We start from the raw sequence: 18,845 nt of genomic DNA on the forward strand, positions 1-18,845 counted from the left end.
CATTGTCTTTGAATCCACCAGAGGAAATATGGGGCTCCACCTCCCATGAAGCTGCCACCTCCTTACAGAGCCCTCGAAAGGCACCACGCAGGGGAGGCTGCTCTGGGTGAAGAGGAGGATGAGGATGCTTGTGCCGAGGGTGAGTAGTGCTCCAATCACCGCATCAGATCACGTTTGTGGTGCACAATCAGCTGCTGATAAACCTTTTACTGCTTGTGGGAAGTGGTGCTCAGTGTGGCCGCAGCATCACTCCTCAGCCTGCTTTGTAACTTAGATGGTTCTTCTCCCCAGCCAGGTCCCAGGGCTCAGCTCTTCTGAGGAGATGCAGGAAGGGCTGAGTTTATTTTCAGCCCCTGAACATCCAGGCTGTGTCTGGAGGAGTTGCTGGGGCAGAGATGTCAGCAGTGACTGGGGATGTTCTGTGTTACTGCTCTGATTTCAGTGGTAGGCAGGCACTTGTAGCTTGAGGACCACTGGTGCAAAAAAAAAAACAGAAATCCTGGAGCTGATCCCAGGCAATGCTGTTCAAGCAAGATGGGCTCCTTTAAAAAGAAAAATCTGCTGGTTTGTTTGTTTTGGTGCTCTGCTGAAGAAAGGATCCCCTGGCTTTGTAGCACCCTGCAGGGAAGGGTTCTGCAGTTGTCCCATTTTGGGTTTGGCAGTGGTTTGTGGTGGTGCTCACTCTGTGGAGGAGCAGGGACCTGAGGAGCAGGAAGCAGTGCAAGTGGAGAGCTCCTGGCAGCATGATTTAGATTCCAGCTGCTTTGGAACCACACCTCTGGTTAAATGGAATATTGTTATCCATAGCTTATCTTGCAGTAAAATATTTAGGAATACTGAACTTGCAATTAGAAGTCCTAAATTACTTTCTAAGATCAGTTACCTTCTATTTTTTTTTTATCTTTATGCTTTTTTGTACCAAATCAGCATAAGGTGAGATGAGGCCTTGCTCCAGCTGGTCTAGAGAAGGTGCCCCTGCCCATGGCAGGAGGTGGAATGAGATGATCTTTAATGTTCCATCCATCCCTGTAACATTCTGTGATTCTGTGTGGGCTGTTGTTGGAGTACAGTTTGGGTTTTTATTATTTATTTTTTTTTTGCTACAGTGATTTTCTCATCATCCTGAGCTCTCAAACAGACTGGATAAATCTCCAATTGTAACAAACTCATTCCAGCTCCAGTTATTGAAGTTCTAATTCCCAGTTAAAGGGTAGGGGTGATAAGTAGGCTGACACCTGAGTTATCTAATTAGGATATGCCTCAATCCAAGTGCTTGCTGGGCCTGAGTTAATACTTTGCACAGAAGTAATTCCTTATTCATGGGCTTGGTCATTTTTTAGCTCTGCTGCCATCCCTAATGATATTGCTGGCTGAGTCTGGAAGCTGAAAAGGTAAAGCTGCTGCTGATATTAAATTCATCAATCCTCCCAGACTTGGCAGCAGCACACAGATCTGTTCAGGGGAATCTCCTCTCTTCCCTTTCTCCTGACTGAAGTGGAATGTTTTGCTGTAGCCATCTTTTCCATGAATCTTGGGAAACAGAGATATATTCTTCCTCACCTCATTCTGTTCCTTTAAAAATTAAGAGCAGGCCAAGGAAGCCTAAACTAAGTTTGTGCCTCAGCCCTTGCAGTAAAAAGCATGTTAGAAATGATCCAAGTGTACTTAATGGCATTAGGCATCTTGGCAGCTGTGGAATGGCCTTTTACAGAGTCCCTGTTCTGTGATCATGAAAAACAAAGTTTTCTCTGCAAATTCCAGTACAGGAATGTTTCTGTGAACTGATGCTCATAACTCTGTCCTGGTTCTTGAGCAGCTTTCCCAGAAATCCCAACCCAGACAAAACTTTTCTTTCTGAAATGTCCATTTGTATGTTCATATTGCTCTGTTCCTTACCCACTTATCCAACTCATTCTACTGGGTTTGGAACTTAAAAAATACATCAACAGGTGAGCTGGATTTATTGTCTTCCTTATTTAGAAGATAAGGTTCCTTCCAAAAGGAAGATGTGGTAAATTCACATCATAACCTCTCCCTTATTTGCTTCCTGGAGTTCTCAATCTCTGTCACAGCATGGAAAGCTTTGGAGGGCATTTTGAGGTGGGACAGCTGTTAAACCTGTCCTCTTGTTTTGCTCCTGATGGATTTTACTTTATTTTTTAGCATTCTTATTAACACAGCTGCAGTGTCAGGAACCTGCTCATCAATTTCTTTCAAACTCCAGAAATACTTTATTTGCTCTGCTTGACATTTTTTGTCCTTGCTTATCAATTCTTTCAACCCTCCCTCTCATCTTTTGTCTCCACATCCTCCATCATTCCCCAGACTGAAAAAGCAGAGCATTGTTAGTCTTCCTGCCATATTTGAGAATTTTTTTTCCCTTTCTGTCCCATCCACATGGCCTCAGAGTCCCCATGTTTTGTCTGTTTTCCCCTTAAAGTGGCTGAATAACCTTTTGGTGTTGATTTAATTTCCCCTAAAGTCTTAACCCACTTGCCTTTTGGCAATGCTCCCTTTTATTTCTGCTTTCCCACTGCTGAAACTGGAGCTCTCATTGCTGACCTGGAGCCTGAATTCCTGTTTGGAACAAACAGTCATTTCTTGTGCGTGTTCTCCCTTTTCTTTCCAAGGGTTGGTTTTGATCCAAAGAGGGCAAATCCTTGTTGGGAATAGAACTGTGAGGTAGTTTTTGGTTTAGAGAAACCCCAGAAACCTCCATGTTTCTGTGGTTTAAGAAGTTTAAAGTTCCAGGTGTTTTGTTGTTTGGTTTTTGGGATTTTTTTTCCAAATGTGACTCTTGCACCCAAGACCCTTTAGTTTCAGATCTGCTTCTCCTTTGCTTCATGCCTCTAGAGTTTCCAACATCATTTCCCAAGTTCTTAGATGGCTTTTCCTTGACTTTGAAGGCAAGTTGAAAGTTGTATTTCCTCTTGTTTTGTTCCCTCTTCTAGTGGCACTGCCAAATCTTTATCTGTATCCAGCTCTAACCCTGTGTGTGGGTTTTGTTTTCTCTTTGCTTTGAGGTTGCTGTTTCAAGGCTTTATTTTTTTATTTTTTTTTAAATGCCTGGAAACAGTTTTGCACAACTTGCAGCGTGTCCATCCATCCTGCCGCAAAAGGAGCTTTCAAAATGCTTCATCCTCCAGACCTGAAATATTTTGAAGTTCTCCCATCATTTGCTTGCCCATGACCTGTTTTGGAGAAAGTGGTTTTTTTTTTTAGACTTCCCAAATCTGAAAAACACCGAGTTGTGAATGGATTTTTTTCTTTTTTTTTTTTTTTTTTTTCTTTTTAATCAAAACAAGTGCAAGGAGGGGAAGGCACACAAAGGAGCTGTTTGTGCCTGTGAGCAGCTGTGCTGCAGGCAGCAGCAGGCACTGGTGTGTTTTCCTGCAGTGGGGATGGCTGGAGGTGTGCCCCAAGAACCTGCTGATGGACCTGTGTGCACCCAGGGGTGGCTCACTGCCATAATGAGGGCTTGGTAGTAAAAAGAAGCAGAGGAAATGGACGGGCAGAGCGGTTTGCAATGGAGTTTTTGGTGAGGTTTTCCTTGGGGGAATTGCTGGCTGTGCACTTTGGATGTGCTTTCGTGGCCGAGTTGCAGCAAACCTGAATTGGACAGGAGAGAGCTGAAAAACCATTCTAGAAAAACTGAAAGGACAACTGAAAGAGCTTGAAATCCTTAATTTCAACTGCTGTTCTGTCCTTAGTGGAATCTTTTGTCAGTTGGTTGACTGGGATCGATCTGGTTGGTTTCAAAAAAGTCCAAAATAATAAAAATGGATGGTAATAAAAACTTTGTGGAAGGTGGCTTGGATAATGGACTAAGCTACTGCTGTGCTCAGACTTCCTGTCTGCAAGGATATTTAACTGTATCTAATAAGGGGATAATAATGCCCCCTTCCTCTTATTTTGTCTCCAGGTAATGTAGAAATCAATGAAGCTCTAAGAAAGCATAATGATTTATCTTCCTGAGATGCCTTTTTGAGGAACAGTGGTTTCTCTGCTAAAGCAAGAGATTTTAAAACTTCTCTGGTGTTTTGACTTTGCATTCTTGACTCGGAGGGTGGGGAGGCCCTGGCATGGAGGAATTGTGGATTCCCCATCCCTGGGAGTGTCCAAAGCCAGGTTGGCTGAGCTTTATGGTCCCTTCCAACCCAAATCCTTCCATGGTTCTGTGATCCCCCCATGGTTGCGATGAATCTGTGTGTGCAGGAGGGTTGAGTTGGGATTGGGCAGCTCTTAACACACCTGAGGATTCTGGCAGCATCCAGGTGCCAGAGATGTCTGTGATCAGTGAAAGCAGAAAAATAAAAGATGGAAACAAAGGAATGCAGGTCAGTTGAGAGTATGAGGAGAGTGTGGTCAGGTTGGTGGGGTGGGCAGGAACAAGATCTCTGGAAATGACTGTGCACTGCTGTGGGCGAGGATGGCAACGTGAGCATCAGCATTTTGGGAAAATGCCAGGATTATTAACAAATGACTAAATGAAAGCCAATCCACTCATAATCCCTGGGCATCTAACTGTTTGGAGTCTGGTGTATGCAAAGTTGTGCTGAAACAAAGGAAAAGCAATCCTAACTTTCACTGTTCATTTTGGGGGGGATCCGCTGAAAGTGTGGATCTCCAGTGGAGGAGCTCGTGCAGCCAAGCACTGCCTCTCCAATAGATGTCACTGCAATCAACAGCAAACACAGATGATGCTCAGAGGGGAAGATGTAGCTGGGAAAAAGGCTTCAAGCTTTATGAAAACAAAACATTGCAAAAGTAGTAATTGCAAGATTTAATGTTCTTAAATACAGCACCAAGTGTGTTAAATACAGTGGATTTTCTTAGATCAGGCAAGAGCCAGGATTAGACAAATAGAGCAGAGACTTTCATTTTTCAGCTCTGTGTTAATCTCTATTTAATGTGACTCTGTGCTGCTAATCTTCTTTTCCCATTCTTGTCCTGACCCATAATTAGCTCAGATACATGGAGTTTAAAACCAGCCCTGAGATCAGATCCAGAACGAGCCACAGAGCTGCCCTGGCACACTGGGATGGGTGAGGGAGGTGCTGTCCCTGCCCTTTGAGGCTGTGGGTTCGTTTGGGGTTTTGTTGTCGGGCTGGTTTCTTCACTCTCTTTGTGAGTCACACGCACAGTTATCATCTGATGAAGTATTGCGAGAGGAAATTACATTTTTGATGAAGTAATAGTAAAATTGCAGCTGGGACTTCTTGTGGTTTTTTACTGTGTGCTTGACATAATGCACTGAACAGATGGCTGTGTGTGTGCTGTGAGACATATTCTAAAGGAAGGACAATGAACTTTAAAAATGAACAAATTAATGATATTAACGAAATAACTGAGTATTTTGAGTTGTTTTAAATGTAGCTTTTTGAAGAGAGAATTAGTAGGACTTCCCAAAATAACTAAGTATGTTTATAAATTCAGAGAGAGATTTTATCTTTGCTTTTCTTTTAATTACTAAATGAAGGATTTTGAGTCTTTTCAGTGTTGTCAGTTCAGCATTCATTGCAGCGAAACTAATATTGCTTGTTTGGGGTTTCAACAAAACACAAGTTATGATGAAGTTTGAGCCTTTTTATGCTTATAATGACAGATTGGTTTTGTTTCCTGACATTAAAAAAAACCCCAAAACAAAACAAGCAAACCCTGTGCCACGAGCAGAAATCAGTGTTGGGAAACTGCAGCGTCGGGGAAGAAGGGATTTAATGAAGCCGTTTGTGGGAGAAAAATTAATTTTTAACCCCTGTAGCTCGCAGGAAGGAGGATGCTCAGATAAATAAGATTATTAACCGCTGCTTTGCCATGCAGTGGGTCATTAAGCAGGAAGGCACCTGCAGCTGCCAGGCACACAGGCTGGGGGTGACTCGTGCTTGGGGATGGAGATGTCATTCGGATGCTGGCAGAGCACAGGCAGCAGCTGGGAGCATCCGTGGGTCAGATGTGGGAATCCAGGGATCTGCTGCTCCCCGTGTGCTTCCACAGGCAGCTCTCCTCTGCTGGCAGATGTGACTGGGAGCTCGTGGGCAGCCCGAATTTAATAGAATTGATGGCATCTCGTAATGGGAACAGACAGACGGTTTGCCCTTAAGGAGGGAAAAATCTCAGCAGAATAGGCCCAAGGTCGTCAGAAGAAAGACAAGCCCTGAGCCTGTGTGTGATGAGGATTTGAGCTGCTTACAGCCCTGAATGTTTGTCAGGAATGCAGATTTCCTGAGTACATGCTGGTACAGCAATGGTACAAGGGGGTTTCCCAGGTAAGGATTCACATCTATCTCTATGTCGTGCTTGTTTCCAGCAAGTCGTTTTTTGAGCATTTTTTGTGATAATTTAGAACTAGTGAAGTGCTGGAGAAAGAAAATAATAGCAGAGATCTTTTTTTCTTTTTTTTTTCTTTCCTTCAGTTTGAAGCATGGACGTATAGCATGATTAGAATATTGAATGCATTTAACATCTTTAAAATATTTTCTCTTGTGTTTGCTTATAAATCATTGCTTCTGTGTGTGCCAGTGCTCAACATTCTTGTATACAGAACTGACTGGAGCACACAGAGCTTAAAGTATAAGAATTCGTAGCATTAAATTTCTTGCTGTATAGAATAATCTACTCTTCCATAACTGTTATTGTAATGCAGAGACAGATGGCTGAATTTTCTTCACTTTGCTTGTTAAGAATGTGTTAGGTAAATGTTTTTAGACTAAAATAAAAAGCTGCTGGGAATCTAAACTGAATATTCAGCATTTTCATGGTTGAAGGAGGCAGAGCAAGAATAAAGCAATGTGATAGTAAACAAATGAGCTATTTGCAATGAAGGATAATCTAATCTTTAAATATTGCCTGAGATTGCATTTGTTCTTAGGTAAGATCTTTTCTTCCAACACCAGCCAGGTACCCAGAGAATAGCACTGAGATGCTGGGCATGAAATACCCAGATTTGATGTTGGAAGGTTATTACATTGTCTGGGGCTGGGTGCAGGTGGCTGATGTTGTTTGGGATCTTTGATCTCGCTCCGGTGCTACAGATAAGTAATTTCAGATAGGAGATAATGTCTGTGCTGTAAATCTGTAAACACAGGCACAAACTTGCTGAGAGAGGATGATCCAAGTAGGTCTTTATGTATTTCTCTCACCAAAGTACTCTTTAATATCACTGCAATGACTTGCAACTAAAAATATGTTAAAAGGGGGTAAATATTTAAATAGGTAAATGAAAGGCAGACGCCGGCTCGTAAAAGGTGGTTATGTGTTTATATTCTTGACTAATAACCTGATTTTTAGATGGGAAGATACCTTTCATCATTACCACTGTAAATGATGTTGCTCCAGTGCACAGAGAAAAAAAAAATTAAAAAGAAAACTCCACGGTGCCTCATGTCTTGCCCAGACTAGCACAGCATTGCTTCTAGTTAGAATACAGAGCAAGTTATTTGCATAATAGCTCTGTAACAAAATGATCTGCTTGGTTTAAGCAGTAGCTGCTCCCAGTATGTAGTGGAAGTAAGGCTCTAACAGAAGGGAAATATAAAAAATGCTAAATGACAATAATTTTATTCTTCACAGACATTACCTAGTTTTGCACAGTATTGCAGCAATTGAGGCAGCTGTCCAGAATCACTTCTTGAACTGTCAGGAGAAAGTTGAAATCATTTTTTGCTTCTCAGTCTGAAGACTTGATTCTCCCTTATTCCCTGTTGTGTCATCACTTTGAGCAGGTGTGTAATTGCTCTTTATCAGGGTAGGTGGCATTTAAAGAGCAATCCAGAGTATTTATCTCTAGGTGTGCTGGCTACAGTGCACTGTGACAGACCAGTGAAAATTTGCTGTATGCCTGGTAATGGCCACGTGTGTATTGAAAACTGATTGCAAGCTAAAGACATTAGGAAGGAAATCCATATGCAGATATATTTGTGTGTGTGTGTGTGTGTGTGTGTGCTGGCTGCATCAGATGAGCATCTCTATTTTATCACTAAATTCACAGCACTTTTGCCATATTGGCTTTAGGGGAGATGTGGCAGCTGGCTGAAGGGCAGGTGGTTCTTTCTGCTGCCCCAGAAGCAATAATGAGCCTTTTATAATCAGTGTGATGATGTGCGTGTCTGTTTTCTTCATCACTGCTTGGAGATCATGGCTTGTGCTTCCCTCTCTCTGCTTCCTCAAAAAGTTGTTGGAGGAAATGTTGTAATCTGAGGTTGGCCCTGGATCCCTGGAAGTGTCCATGGCCAGGCTGGACAGCGCTTGGAGCAGCCTGGGACAGTGGAAGTGATGCCTCAGGTTTTTGCTTTCCTATTTTCAGAAAAAAATAGAAAACCCTCTCAAAGTCTCTCACTTTGATCAGTTCTGCTCCATTTGCACCTTGCAGTTCATTGTCCCATCCCAGCTTTAGCCCAGGCAGTCCCACCCTGCTTGTTTTTCTCTCTCCAGCCCACGGGGTTTGTGCTCCTGGGCTGAGATTTGGATCATTTGTCCTTGGTGCCCAGCTGGAGCAGGAATTGTTTTGTCTCCCTGCTCTGTGTACAGAGCTCACCATCCCCTCATGTGAATCTCAGAATTACACACTAAAGCAGCACAGGATGTGAAAATGGAAAAGCCAAACCTGAGGCATTATGTGGTGGATGAGGGAACCAGGAGAGCTCTGTGCGAGGATGAGCATGGGCAGCTTGTGAGTGAGGACTGGGAAAGAGGAAGGAAGGGATTTTGTGAGGAATGGGGAGCCCAGCAGAGCTTTTTGGGGCCAAAGTTCTAAGAATTTTAAGAATGTGGCTGTTTGTGTGTGCAGGAGGGTTCTGTGGGATGGGAATGGGGATGGGCAGGCCCCGCACAGGACATGGGGATGGCCAGGCCTTGCGCAGGGAAGGTTGTGAGGGTTTTAATGAGTGGTGCTGTGATTACTGCAGTTAATGAAGTTGGATTCCTACAGATTTGTGTAGGAAATTCACCTGGCTTGATTGTCCAGGAAGGTGTGAGCTCCACTTTGAGCTTTTCCTGTGGCTGGAGCCTTCCTGAAGCCTTCCCTTGAGAGAATTCTCTGGCTTTATTAAGTGTGAGCTCACACTGAAGCCTTTCCCCTAGTCAGGGTATTTATCAGGTTTCTTTCCTGCCTATTTTCATGAACTTTTACAGCACCTTTGAGACCTCTGCTTCACCCTGAGATTTGCTGCCAGTCCAGAGGTTTGGGGGCAGGAGCTTGGATTGCACTGTATTTTTCTACATTGCTGTGTTCCTGTAGAAAAACAGACTAAAATTAGCTACCCTATTAGCCTAAGCTTAATTTCTAATAAGAGGCTAAAATATAATTAATAAACACTGGAGCATGACCCCTGGCCTGCCATTGGGAAGACCTGGCATCTCTTGGGTGGGTTGCCATCTGTTGGATGTCTTGCTTGGCCATCTGTCATAAGAGACACGAAGCATCTTGAGACCTGTGGAACTCCACACCTCAGTTCCCAGAGGTCAGGTGGCCATGTACATTGAAAAATAAAATAAAATAGAAAGCAGGATCCATCGAGCTCCAGCTTACCCTAAAGACAATGTTTATTACTGAATAGTAAGTCATGGATGCATCTGAATCATCTTATTTGAAGGCTAAATTCCATAAGAAGGGGGGGAAAAATCAATTGAATATCAAGCCAAAAGAATTACAGTCAAAATTACCATACCCCACTCTTACTTCTCCCTCAGGCATTTATTTTTTAACTTTCTCTTAGTTGATTTCCTCCTCCAGTCAGAGTGGAAAAAGTGAGTATTTAATATAGTAAAGTTTATCCATTTAGCTCTTCCTCCTGGATTAATCCTTGGAGATGGATTTCTTTTGCCAGAAGGAAGAAGAGAGAGTGCTTGACATATTGCAAGTCTCTGCTCACATAAATCATCAATTTCCTGATTATAATTTGGTTCATTTCAAAAGTGCCCAAAGCTCCATGCATTAATGTCTTTATTTCATTAAATACATTAGAAGAGAAGCTATTTGTTGTCTAATAACATATTTTGGTACTGAAAAAAAAAAAAAAAATCATCTTTTCAAATACTCTGTTCACTTCTTTGTGGTACAATTTTTCTCCTGCAGAAAAATGACTGCTTTGCTTAGCATCTCTTATTTGAAAGAAAGGTGTCTGACCCTGGCACTTTTATTTTACTCTTTTGTGGAAGAGAAAACAGATCTGCCAGGCTCTGTCCTTTGGAGAGCTTAAAAATAATCAGAATAGAATTTCTAATACAAAATATTGTTTCATTTAATCAAATCTATCAAGTGTTATGATGTCATAAGTGCAGCACAAACCTGATTAACTTCTCCAATGGACTCTCAGGACAGCTGATTAAATAAGGTTTATGGCTTATTTAGGGAGAGCATGCAACTGCTGTGTGATCTCACAGGGTTATTCAGTGGGGGATTTGTGTGGAGAGGAATTGTTATCCCTTCCTCAGTCTGGGTTTCCCTGCCTCACCTGATGGGACAGGAATTTGGCAGCTGTAAATGCAGAAGTTGCTGCCTGAATAACACTGGAAAAAGATCTGTGTTCTCATGAGCCCTGGGCACCCACGGATTTTCAGTTCTTGTCACATGAGACAGTTGAAAATTCTTCCTAAAACTCTTGCTGTCTCATTTTAGGAAGAGACTTTGGATGAATTCTGTATTTAGTTGGTGCCTTTCTCTTTTGGAGTAACAGCTGTGACCCAGCAGTGTGATTTCATCCTGGAAGTTTGTGTTTTAGGGGTTTATCGACATGAGAAGTGTTCACTTTGTCATCCTCTCTAATGAAAAATTCCTCCAGGAAGGAGGAGTGGATTTGGAATCTGACATGAGAGCTGAGTTGGACAGAGGAGGGAGGAAGGACCTTCTCCTTCATTTCCACTTCTCCTGGGCTAAAACAGGATCCAAAATCAGAGTGCTGGGCTGTGATTAACACATCAGACACCACAAACTGGGACAGGATAGCTGAATAAATGGAAATACATAGCAAAAGAATGACTGTTGTGTATTTATGAGCAGGAGAGGCCTCACAGTGGAATTGTAGGGGTGCATTTGTTTTGCTCCAAGGTGCAGAAATCTGCAGCAGTGCCCAGGTGTCGCAGTCATTCTTCACTTCTCATGTTTCATTTTATCTCAGCAATCAGAGGCTGGTTGTGACATTGGGACACTCAGGTTTGTACCTGGACAGAGCCTGATGACTCAAGTACAGTTTGGTAGCTCAAAACTCAAAAGTGCTCAGGTAGTTTGTAATTGTTTGAGGAGCTCTGATTAGTTTGATGGAAGACAGAGCAGGTATGAACCTAACAAAATACTGATAAAATAAATAATAATACTGATAAATAATATCAAATTAATTATACAAAATTATTAATGATAGTAATAATAATAGTAAAATACTGCCTAAATTTTAAATAATAGTAATAGTAATAATAATAATAGTAGTAGTAGTAGTAGTAGTAATAATAATAATAATAATAATAATAATAATAATAATAATAATGATGATGATGATGATGATGATGATGATGATGATGATGATGATGCCTAAATTTGAAAAAAAAAAGGAGCTAAACCACCTGAGCAGCATTGTGGGGCTGGTGAGGTCTTTTCCATAAGGGAACTCACTGTCACCTCATGTCCTCTAAAAGCTAGTTATGCAGCTTTTTTAAATATTTAGCTGTTTTTTAATTTAAATTGGCTTTGCATTTCGTTTAAATGGAACATTTTCTGCTTTTAACACACAATGGAAGTTTTAAAAGGCAATCTGCATGGAGATCTGAGCATGCTCTGACCCATTAGCATAATTTTCCTGAATAGCTTTTTTCATTTAAAGTATGTGTGCACCCAGAGAATTGAGAGGAATCTGGACCCAGCACTGACCGTAGTAAAAACCCAGCTTTTGCCTTTTTCCTCAGCAGCCTGAAACAAAGAGCTTTTTCTCTCCACAGCCCCTTCAGAGGGAATGAAAACAGCTTATCAAACCTGAGCAACTTGTTAGGGGCTGAGAGAGGATATTTTTCTTTGCTGGCCTGCGAATAAAAGCTGGGGGTGTGAAGCTGAGAGTTGTCAGCTGGAGAATTGTGGAAGTGTTTGTGGGGTGGCAGAGCCTCCTCTTGAGGGCTCTGCACAACGAGCTGTGTGTGAAACCCAGAGACAGAACCCTTGGCAAAGTGGAAATTGGGCTGTTAAAACCAGGTTTGATCACCACAGACCCGCCATTATCTGCCAGGAGAATAACAATGCTTCTGTTAAACACCCCAGTTTTAAAGGAAAACGTGGCAGGGAGGATGTTTTTGGTTGTATTAATTATAATTGGTGTGTTTGTGTGCAGGGTTTTTATTACAAAGCTGTTGTTTGTGTTTTAATTACATTCTCATGTCTCTCCAAATGCAAACAGTATATGTTGTTAGGAAAAATATAAAGTATAGAAGGAAAGCTCTTCACAATATCTGACATGATTTATTAATTAACCAAATGTGTAGTAAATTTTATATTTCCTTAAATGTTTATGTAGCTTTTATATATACTTAAAATACTTAGATCTCCATAGTAGGCCTGAAAAAAGAATGTGCAATGCTAATACAATATTTTGGTGCAAGTAAATCTATTCTTGTAGTAACTAGCTTGACAGTTACAATCAATCTTCAGCAAAACAACTAAAACCTAAAAATAGAAACGAGGATTAAAATTTATCATTAAGATTGCCATTGAATTAATTCCCAGCTGAAGTAGCTGGTCATGATCAATCTTCTGTGGGGCTTCTTGCTGCTGAGGCTCTCTCTGCAATTCCCAGCCCAGCTCCATGGGCATTTTACAGTCCCAGTGATTCATCCAGCTCTAATCTGTTTAATCACTGTCACAGCGCATTTAAAAACTGCTGTGCAAGCAAAGTTAAGGCTTCTGGGGTGGGGGTTTTTAATCCAAAAGTTTCATGTGTTCACTGTGACGTGGCTGTGTTGTGTCACAGGGCTCTGCTGCCACAGCAAAGGGAGGTTGGGACTCTCCACCATCTCTCATCCCAGTGTCATTTCCTCCTCTTCACCTGCTCTTCCACAACCAGCTCCCTCCCTAGTATTTTTTTTTTATTTTTTATGGCTTGTTAGTGCTGCTGTTGTGATTTTATGTGAAGTTTTACACTGTTGGAGTTTTTCCCTACATTTCACAGCGCTTGGCGGTTCCCCTGGAGACCTTCCTTGGAGGATGTTGTGTAGATCTTTGGACTCATCAACACAGGCTGTGTTTGCTGCTCAAAAAGTCTTTATTATTAAATCTAAACTTCCCTAGTCCCATTCTAGAGGGAGGAGGTTCAGGCTCTTACTGCAAGTTCTTAAATTAATGGAATTAAATGAATCACTAAGCGAGAAATGTCTCCTCACCTCGACTTCTGAGAGGTGCTGTGTGTGCTGCTTGCAGTTCCTTAGCACTGGTCCCCTAAAAGTCTTCATTAGGTAACAAATTCTCAGTTTCTGACAAGAGTCTGACATGGTTCTGTCTAATTAGACTCCATGCAGAAAGATTCCAAGGTAATGCCTGTGCCCGTGGCTTTGTGGGAACACCATTATTAGAGATAAAACACTGTCAGGATCAGCTTACATTGTTCCTGCCAGGGGAGGGAGAATTTAAATGTTCACAGTTTTCATTTGTTTGCATTGAGACCAAGTGGGGAAAGCCCTGGATTGGAATTCCCAATATTCAGGCACATCAAATGAAGGAGCAGCTCTCAAATCCAAATGCAGGGAATGGGTCATAGATCCTAGCAGGGCAAAGTGAGCAGGAACAGGGCAGAAAAACTGATCCTGCCAGGAGCTGGATGAGCCTTGTGGGTCCCTCCCACCTCCTGGGATCCTGTGAGAGGAGTTAGGAGAGGCATTTCTGTCCCAGTTGGGAATATTCTCCAAAAATGAGGTGTGGCAGGGGTCATGAAAGAGCTGGAGTGTGGTGCTGGTGCATCCTTAAGGATCCCTGTCGCACAGCTGGAATTTCCCTGGGATTTTGCAATCTTTGCTGATGTTCTGCCCTGTTCTCACACCCAGCCTTCCATGGGAGCTGTGGGAGGCAGCAGCAGGGCTGCTTTCCCCAGGGCAGCTTTCCTCAGAGATAACTGAGCCTTATCTCCAGGATGCTCCCGAGCTGGGAGGGTGCAGGGTGTTGGCTTTGAGTGACTTCAGCTGCACAGTGCCACAAAATACACTGGGACATTCACATTAGAGTGTTTCTGTGGGGTTTTTGTCTTAAGAACATGATCTACAGCAGCTGCCATTGCAGCCTACCTCACATTTTAAGGATCTAATTACTCCAGAAATGCCTTCAGTCTGGCATTTCGTGGCCCGGGCATAACCAAGACGTGATTTATTTTTACGCATAGCCATTTGTATCCTCACAGTGGATTTTATCAGAAGTCTTGGTTGCTGTTTGATTGTGTTTAATCAAGCTGCTCCAGGAGTGTGACAGTGTTCACAGGGTTCTTGGATTGGGGAAGAGACGAGGATCTGACTTCATGTTTCAGAAGGCTGATTTATTATTTTATTATATATATTACATTAAGACTATACTAAAAGAATAGAAGAAAGGATTTCATCAGAAGGCTAGCTCAGAATAGAATAAGAAAGAATGATAACAAAGGCTTGTGGCTTGGGCTCTGTGTCCAAGCCAGCTGACTGTGATTGGCCATTAATTAGAAACAACCACAGAGACCAATCCCAGATGCACCTGTTGCATTCCACAGCAGCAGATAACCATTGTTTGCATTTTGTTCCTGAGGCCTCCCAGCTTCTCAGGAGGAAAATTCCTCAGGAAAGGATTTTTCATAAAAGATGTCTGCGACACAGGAGCGTGTCTCCTGTCTGGAGGATGCACCCAGAGTCCCAGAAGTGCAGTGCTTTCCTGCAGATCCTGCAGGACCTCAGGAGCTCCAGCTGGAGCAGGGGCACTCCCAGCTCAGCTCCAGTGAGCCACTGATTGCCACAGCACTGCACCCAGAGGTCACTTCTGGGGAAAGCCAAGTGCTTTCCTGGGGGTTAATGCATCATTGGAAAGGCAAACGAGTGGAAGGATTGTGTGCAGGGGAAGGCAGATTCCCTTATAATCACCAATTATTAGCATGGGATGCTCTATTTACCACACTTGCACTAAATCTCCTTTTAAAAGATAAACATGGGTGTGAATAGACTCATCATGGCCTTCTCATCTAATTAAAAAAAAGGAAAGCATACAATATCTCTTCCTCAGAGGAATTAAATGTTGTGTAGTAGAAGTGCAGCCTTAGAGTGAAGCTTTGGGCCTGAATAAGGAAAACAATTCTTGGTAAAAACTCCATTTGTGCAAAATGTTGGTGTGAAATGGTGCAAGCATTGGAGGTGCTCTCTGGTGTTATGGAGCACAGTTTCCCTGGTTTTCAGTCACTTTTCTCCCTGCTGTTGTCTTTGGGGGTGTGATGGTTCCCTTGATTATAGGAAGTAGTAATTAATGGTTAACAGTACCTAAAGGCTGAGATGGTGCTTGAATCAGAGTGTGGAGGCTCTCGTTATCCCCTTCTTCCTGGATGGGTTAACAACCACCAGCAGGAATTGCCACTTTCTGCTGGAAAAAGTGATGTGGGGGACAGGTGGGATTTAAGGAGAGAAGGGAAGTTTCCTTTTGTGAGCTGGGAATGAGAGGAGCAAAACACAATTGGAGCCTGAGCTGGAGGGAGCAGCAAGAAGAAACTTGGAGATCCCAAATAAGAGCCTGAATCCTACAAAAAAAGAGGAAAAAGGGGAACCTTCAGCTTAGGGTAAGAATATTGTCTCAGGAGAGTTTAATTCCTGCTTGTCTTGCACTTGAGGTTGGGTGAGCTGTATTTGTCAGGGTGTGTAGCCCACAACTGGGCTGTTTGTGGCACCTGCCCTCTCCTTCAGGGGATTTAAAATAATGTCAGAGTATTCTGGCTGGCAGTATTTTGGAGAAGAAAGGGCCATGGAGCTCTTTTTCTTAACTGGGAGAATGAATTGAAGTCTGCCAAAGGGAGAACAGGAATGCTGAGTTTTGTTTTTCTCTGCAAATCATCACTTCAGGTTTGGGAAATGATTTCCAAATGGTGTAGATGGAGCAGAGTGCTGCCCAAGGGATGTCAGAGGGGGATTGGAGGGGATGCTGAGTCTCTGGGTCTGGTGGGGATCTCTCTCTGCCCCCAGGTTTGGAGACAACAGCACTCACAAGGATGTACCTCTCATCACCTGAGGGAGGGGAATGCTGACAACAGCATCTCTGGCCCTTCCATTTTGATTTTTGAGTACAACTGCCCTATTTTTCTCATGCTTGCTGATCACTGAGGGAAGAATTGCAGCGATTTAATGGAATTTAGAAAAGCATTGCAGAAATACTCTTATTTTTTCTTGAAAGCTTATGAAAACAGATGAGTGCATCACTTTTGAGATAAGGTTTGAAGAACTGTCTGCCTCCTTGGAGCTGAATAGAGGGCTAGTGGGAAGATTAAAACAATAAGCTTATTATATTATTAGTAGTGGGAGAATTCTAAACCCCATTTGTTCAATTATGGTCCCTTCAATATGCTTATTTAGGTTCTTGTAAATTGTAATCAGTAAATTAGACGTGCTGCCCTCACAGCTCTAGGGTTAACTTCCAAGGGACTTCCTACATTAATTTTTTTTAATGTTTGCAGTGAGATGAAGAAGGGAATTGGTTGCTTGGTATGCAGGGCTGGCTGTGTGCAGGGGATGCTGCCTGCATGCTGATGTGGCACTGCCCAGTGAGGAGCAGGGGTGCTGCAGCACTGCCTGAGCTCTGCTGGGCAGGGCCAGGGCTGGAGCTGCTTTTGTGCTGTGGGGCAAAAATGGGAGATAAACGCACTGGAACGAGCACAGGCTGATAAATGGGATCTCCAAAAGCCAGCACATGCTGCTAACAGAGATCTGAGGTGACACAAGAGGGATGGAAAATCCTCAGCGTCACCTTCTATATTCAGATATCAGCTGCTGTCTCTCTTTCTGGTCTTTTTCCCCTTTTCTTCTCTTTATGTTTTGCCTTGACATTTTTAATATCGAGCATTTGGTATTAAACCAAATCACCTTGCTGAGTCACCCAGAGCCTTTTCCTTCCTCTTTTTACCTTTTCTGGATGGACTCTCATTTTCGTCATGCAGGCACACCATTTTCCAAAGCAGCCCCTCTTCCCTTTCAGCTCATTTACCTGGAGATTTCAGCAGCTTTGGGAAACAGGCTCCTCAGCCCTGTGCAAGTGCTTTTATATATCTGTCATTTAAAGAGCCTTCCTGAGAAGTGGTGCCTGGGTCTGGTGTTGCAGATAAATTGTGTGTTTGTTGCAGTACTAGATCATGCAAGCTCCAATATCCCGACCATATTGTCCCCATTTATTTCTTTTATCTCTCTGTTTAATATAATAGGAATAGTGGCTGAGGCAGGGAAACATATGCAGCAGCAGCATAATAGTAAATTGTTTGGGAGCAGTTGCCTTCCATTTCCAGGGCTTCCCTTTGAAATGTAATTGTCTGCTAATATAACAGGGAAATATCATTGCAGGAGTGATCACTACAGCGTTCACTCCTGCTTTTGGCTCATGCTACATCTGTATGGTGTTTTTTTTAAGAGGAGCTGGCTGCAGTATTAGCTGGTGAAATATCCTTGGTGAGATGTGTTTGCAGAAGTTGTGATGGGCATATTGTCACCGAATGTGGAAACAGCCCCGAGCGGTGCCAAAACAAGAGAGACACCGAGTCCCATGTGTGAGGCAGCAACAACAGAATTACAATTGCCTCGTGTAAAGTGTCTGGTAATGAAGGCAGATAATGGAATTCTTTGCAAAAGCAGATGCTAACTGGCTCCCCAACCCTAGGCAGCCAGCTGAAAACTGATACCAGCTGGAGGGGAGAGAAAACAGCTGAAAAAGGCATTCAGGGGAAGATGCCTTAGATGCAGGTTAGTTTAAGCAGTAAATACTTGTTTAAAATGATTTTGTGAGATCCTTATTAAGAGGCAAGCTGAGGCTAACCATGACAGTGCTGTAGGAAGTCAGCTGGATGCCCAGAGGATATTTGTGTGCAGATTGGATGAGTGAGGCAGCCCCGCTGGGAATCTGCTGTCATTTATTATTGCCTGGCCAGGACAGCCCTCGCAGGGCTGAGCTGCAGGAGATGGCACTGGGGAGAGCCAGAACCTTCTGCTGGCCAGGGAGGAGGCAGCCTGAGCTGGCACAGGGTTGGTTTAGAACCAGGGGTGTTGTGAGCATGTTCACAGGGGTCTGAGGATGAGGGAAGAGACGAGGATCTGACTCCGTGTTTCAGAAGGCTGATTTATTATTTTATGATATATATATTACATTAAAACTATACTAAAAGAATAGAAGAAAGGGTTTCATCAGAAGGCTAGCTAAGAATAGAAAAATAAAAAATGAGAGTCTGAGCCGGCTGTGCTGTAATTTGCCATCAATTAGAAACAAGCACATGAGACCAATCCCAGATGCACCTGTTGCATCCCACAGCAGCAGATAACCATTGTTTGCATTTTGTTCCTGAGGCCTCCCAGCTTCTCAGGAGGAAAAATCCTCAGGAAAGGATTTTCCATAAAAGATGTCTCTGACAGGGTGTCTCTGCTATGTCCCTTCTCCAGGACAGCGGTGCCTCCTGCCAGGGTGGAAATGGGGCTGGCTCCAAGCATCCTCTGCCTCCCTCCCTCTGTTGTACCTCTTAGTCACCCCAGCCATCTCAAACCATGGAATAGTTGCTTTGGAAATGAATGTGGTAATGTAGAATCAAGGGCTTAGTCTACACAGAGATTTCCTTCTGTTGTAAGTAAGGATTTATTCCAACAAATAACACAACAGGGAAGACGCTTTAAAAAAAAGAACCAAAAGA

At 42.9% G+C, this 18,845-nt stretch overlaps 1 protein-coding gene across 1 annotated transcript in view; it reads left to right on the plus strand.

Annotated features, from left to right (window-relative positions):
- PATJ (PATJ crumbs cell polarity complex component) overlaps nt 1-18,845 on the plus strand; it is a 133,253-nt gene that overhangs the window by 54,317 nt on the left and 60,091 nt on the right. The window contains exon 25 of the mRNA XM_058029911.1: nt 22-139. Within this exon, the coding sequence (XP_057885894.1) occupies nt 22-139 (118 nt within the window). The remainder of the gene's footprint in view (nt 1-21; nt 140-18,845) is intronic.

This window comes from Melospiza georgiana, chromosome 9 (genome assembly GCF_028018845.1).
Source record: "Melospiza georgiana isolate bMelGeo1 chromosome 9, bMelGeo1.pri, whole genome shotgun sequence".
NCBI lineage: Eukaryota > Metazoa > Chordata > Aves > Passeriformes > Passerellidae > Melospiza > Melospiza georgiana.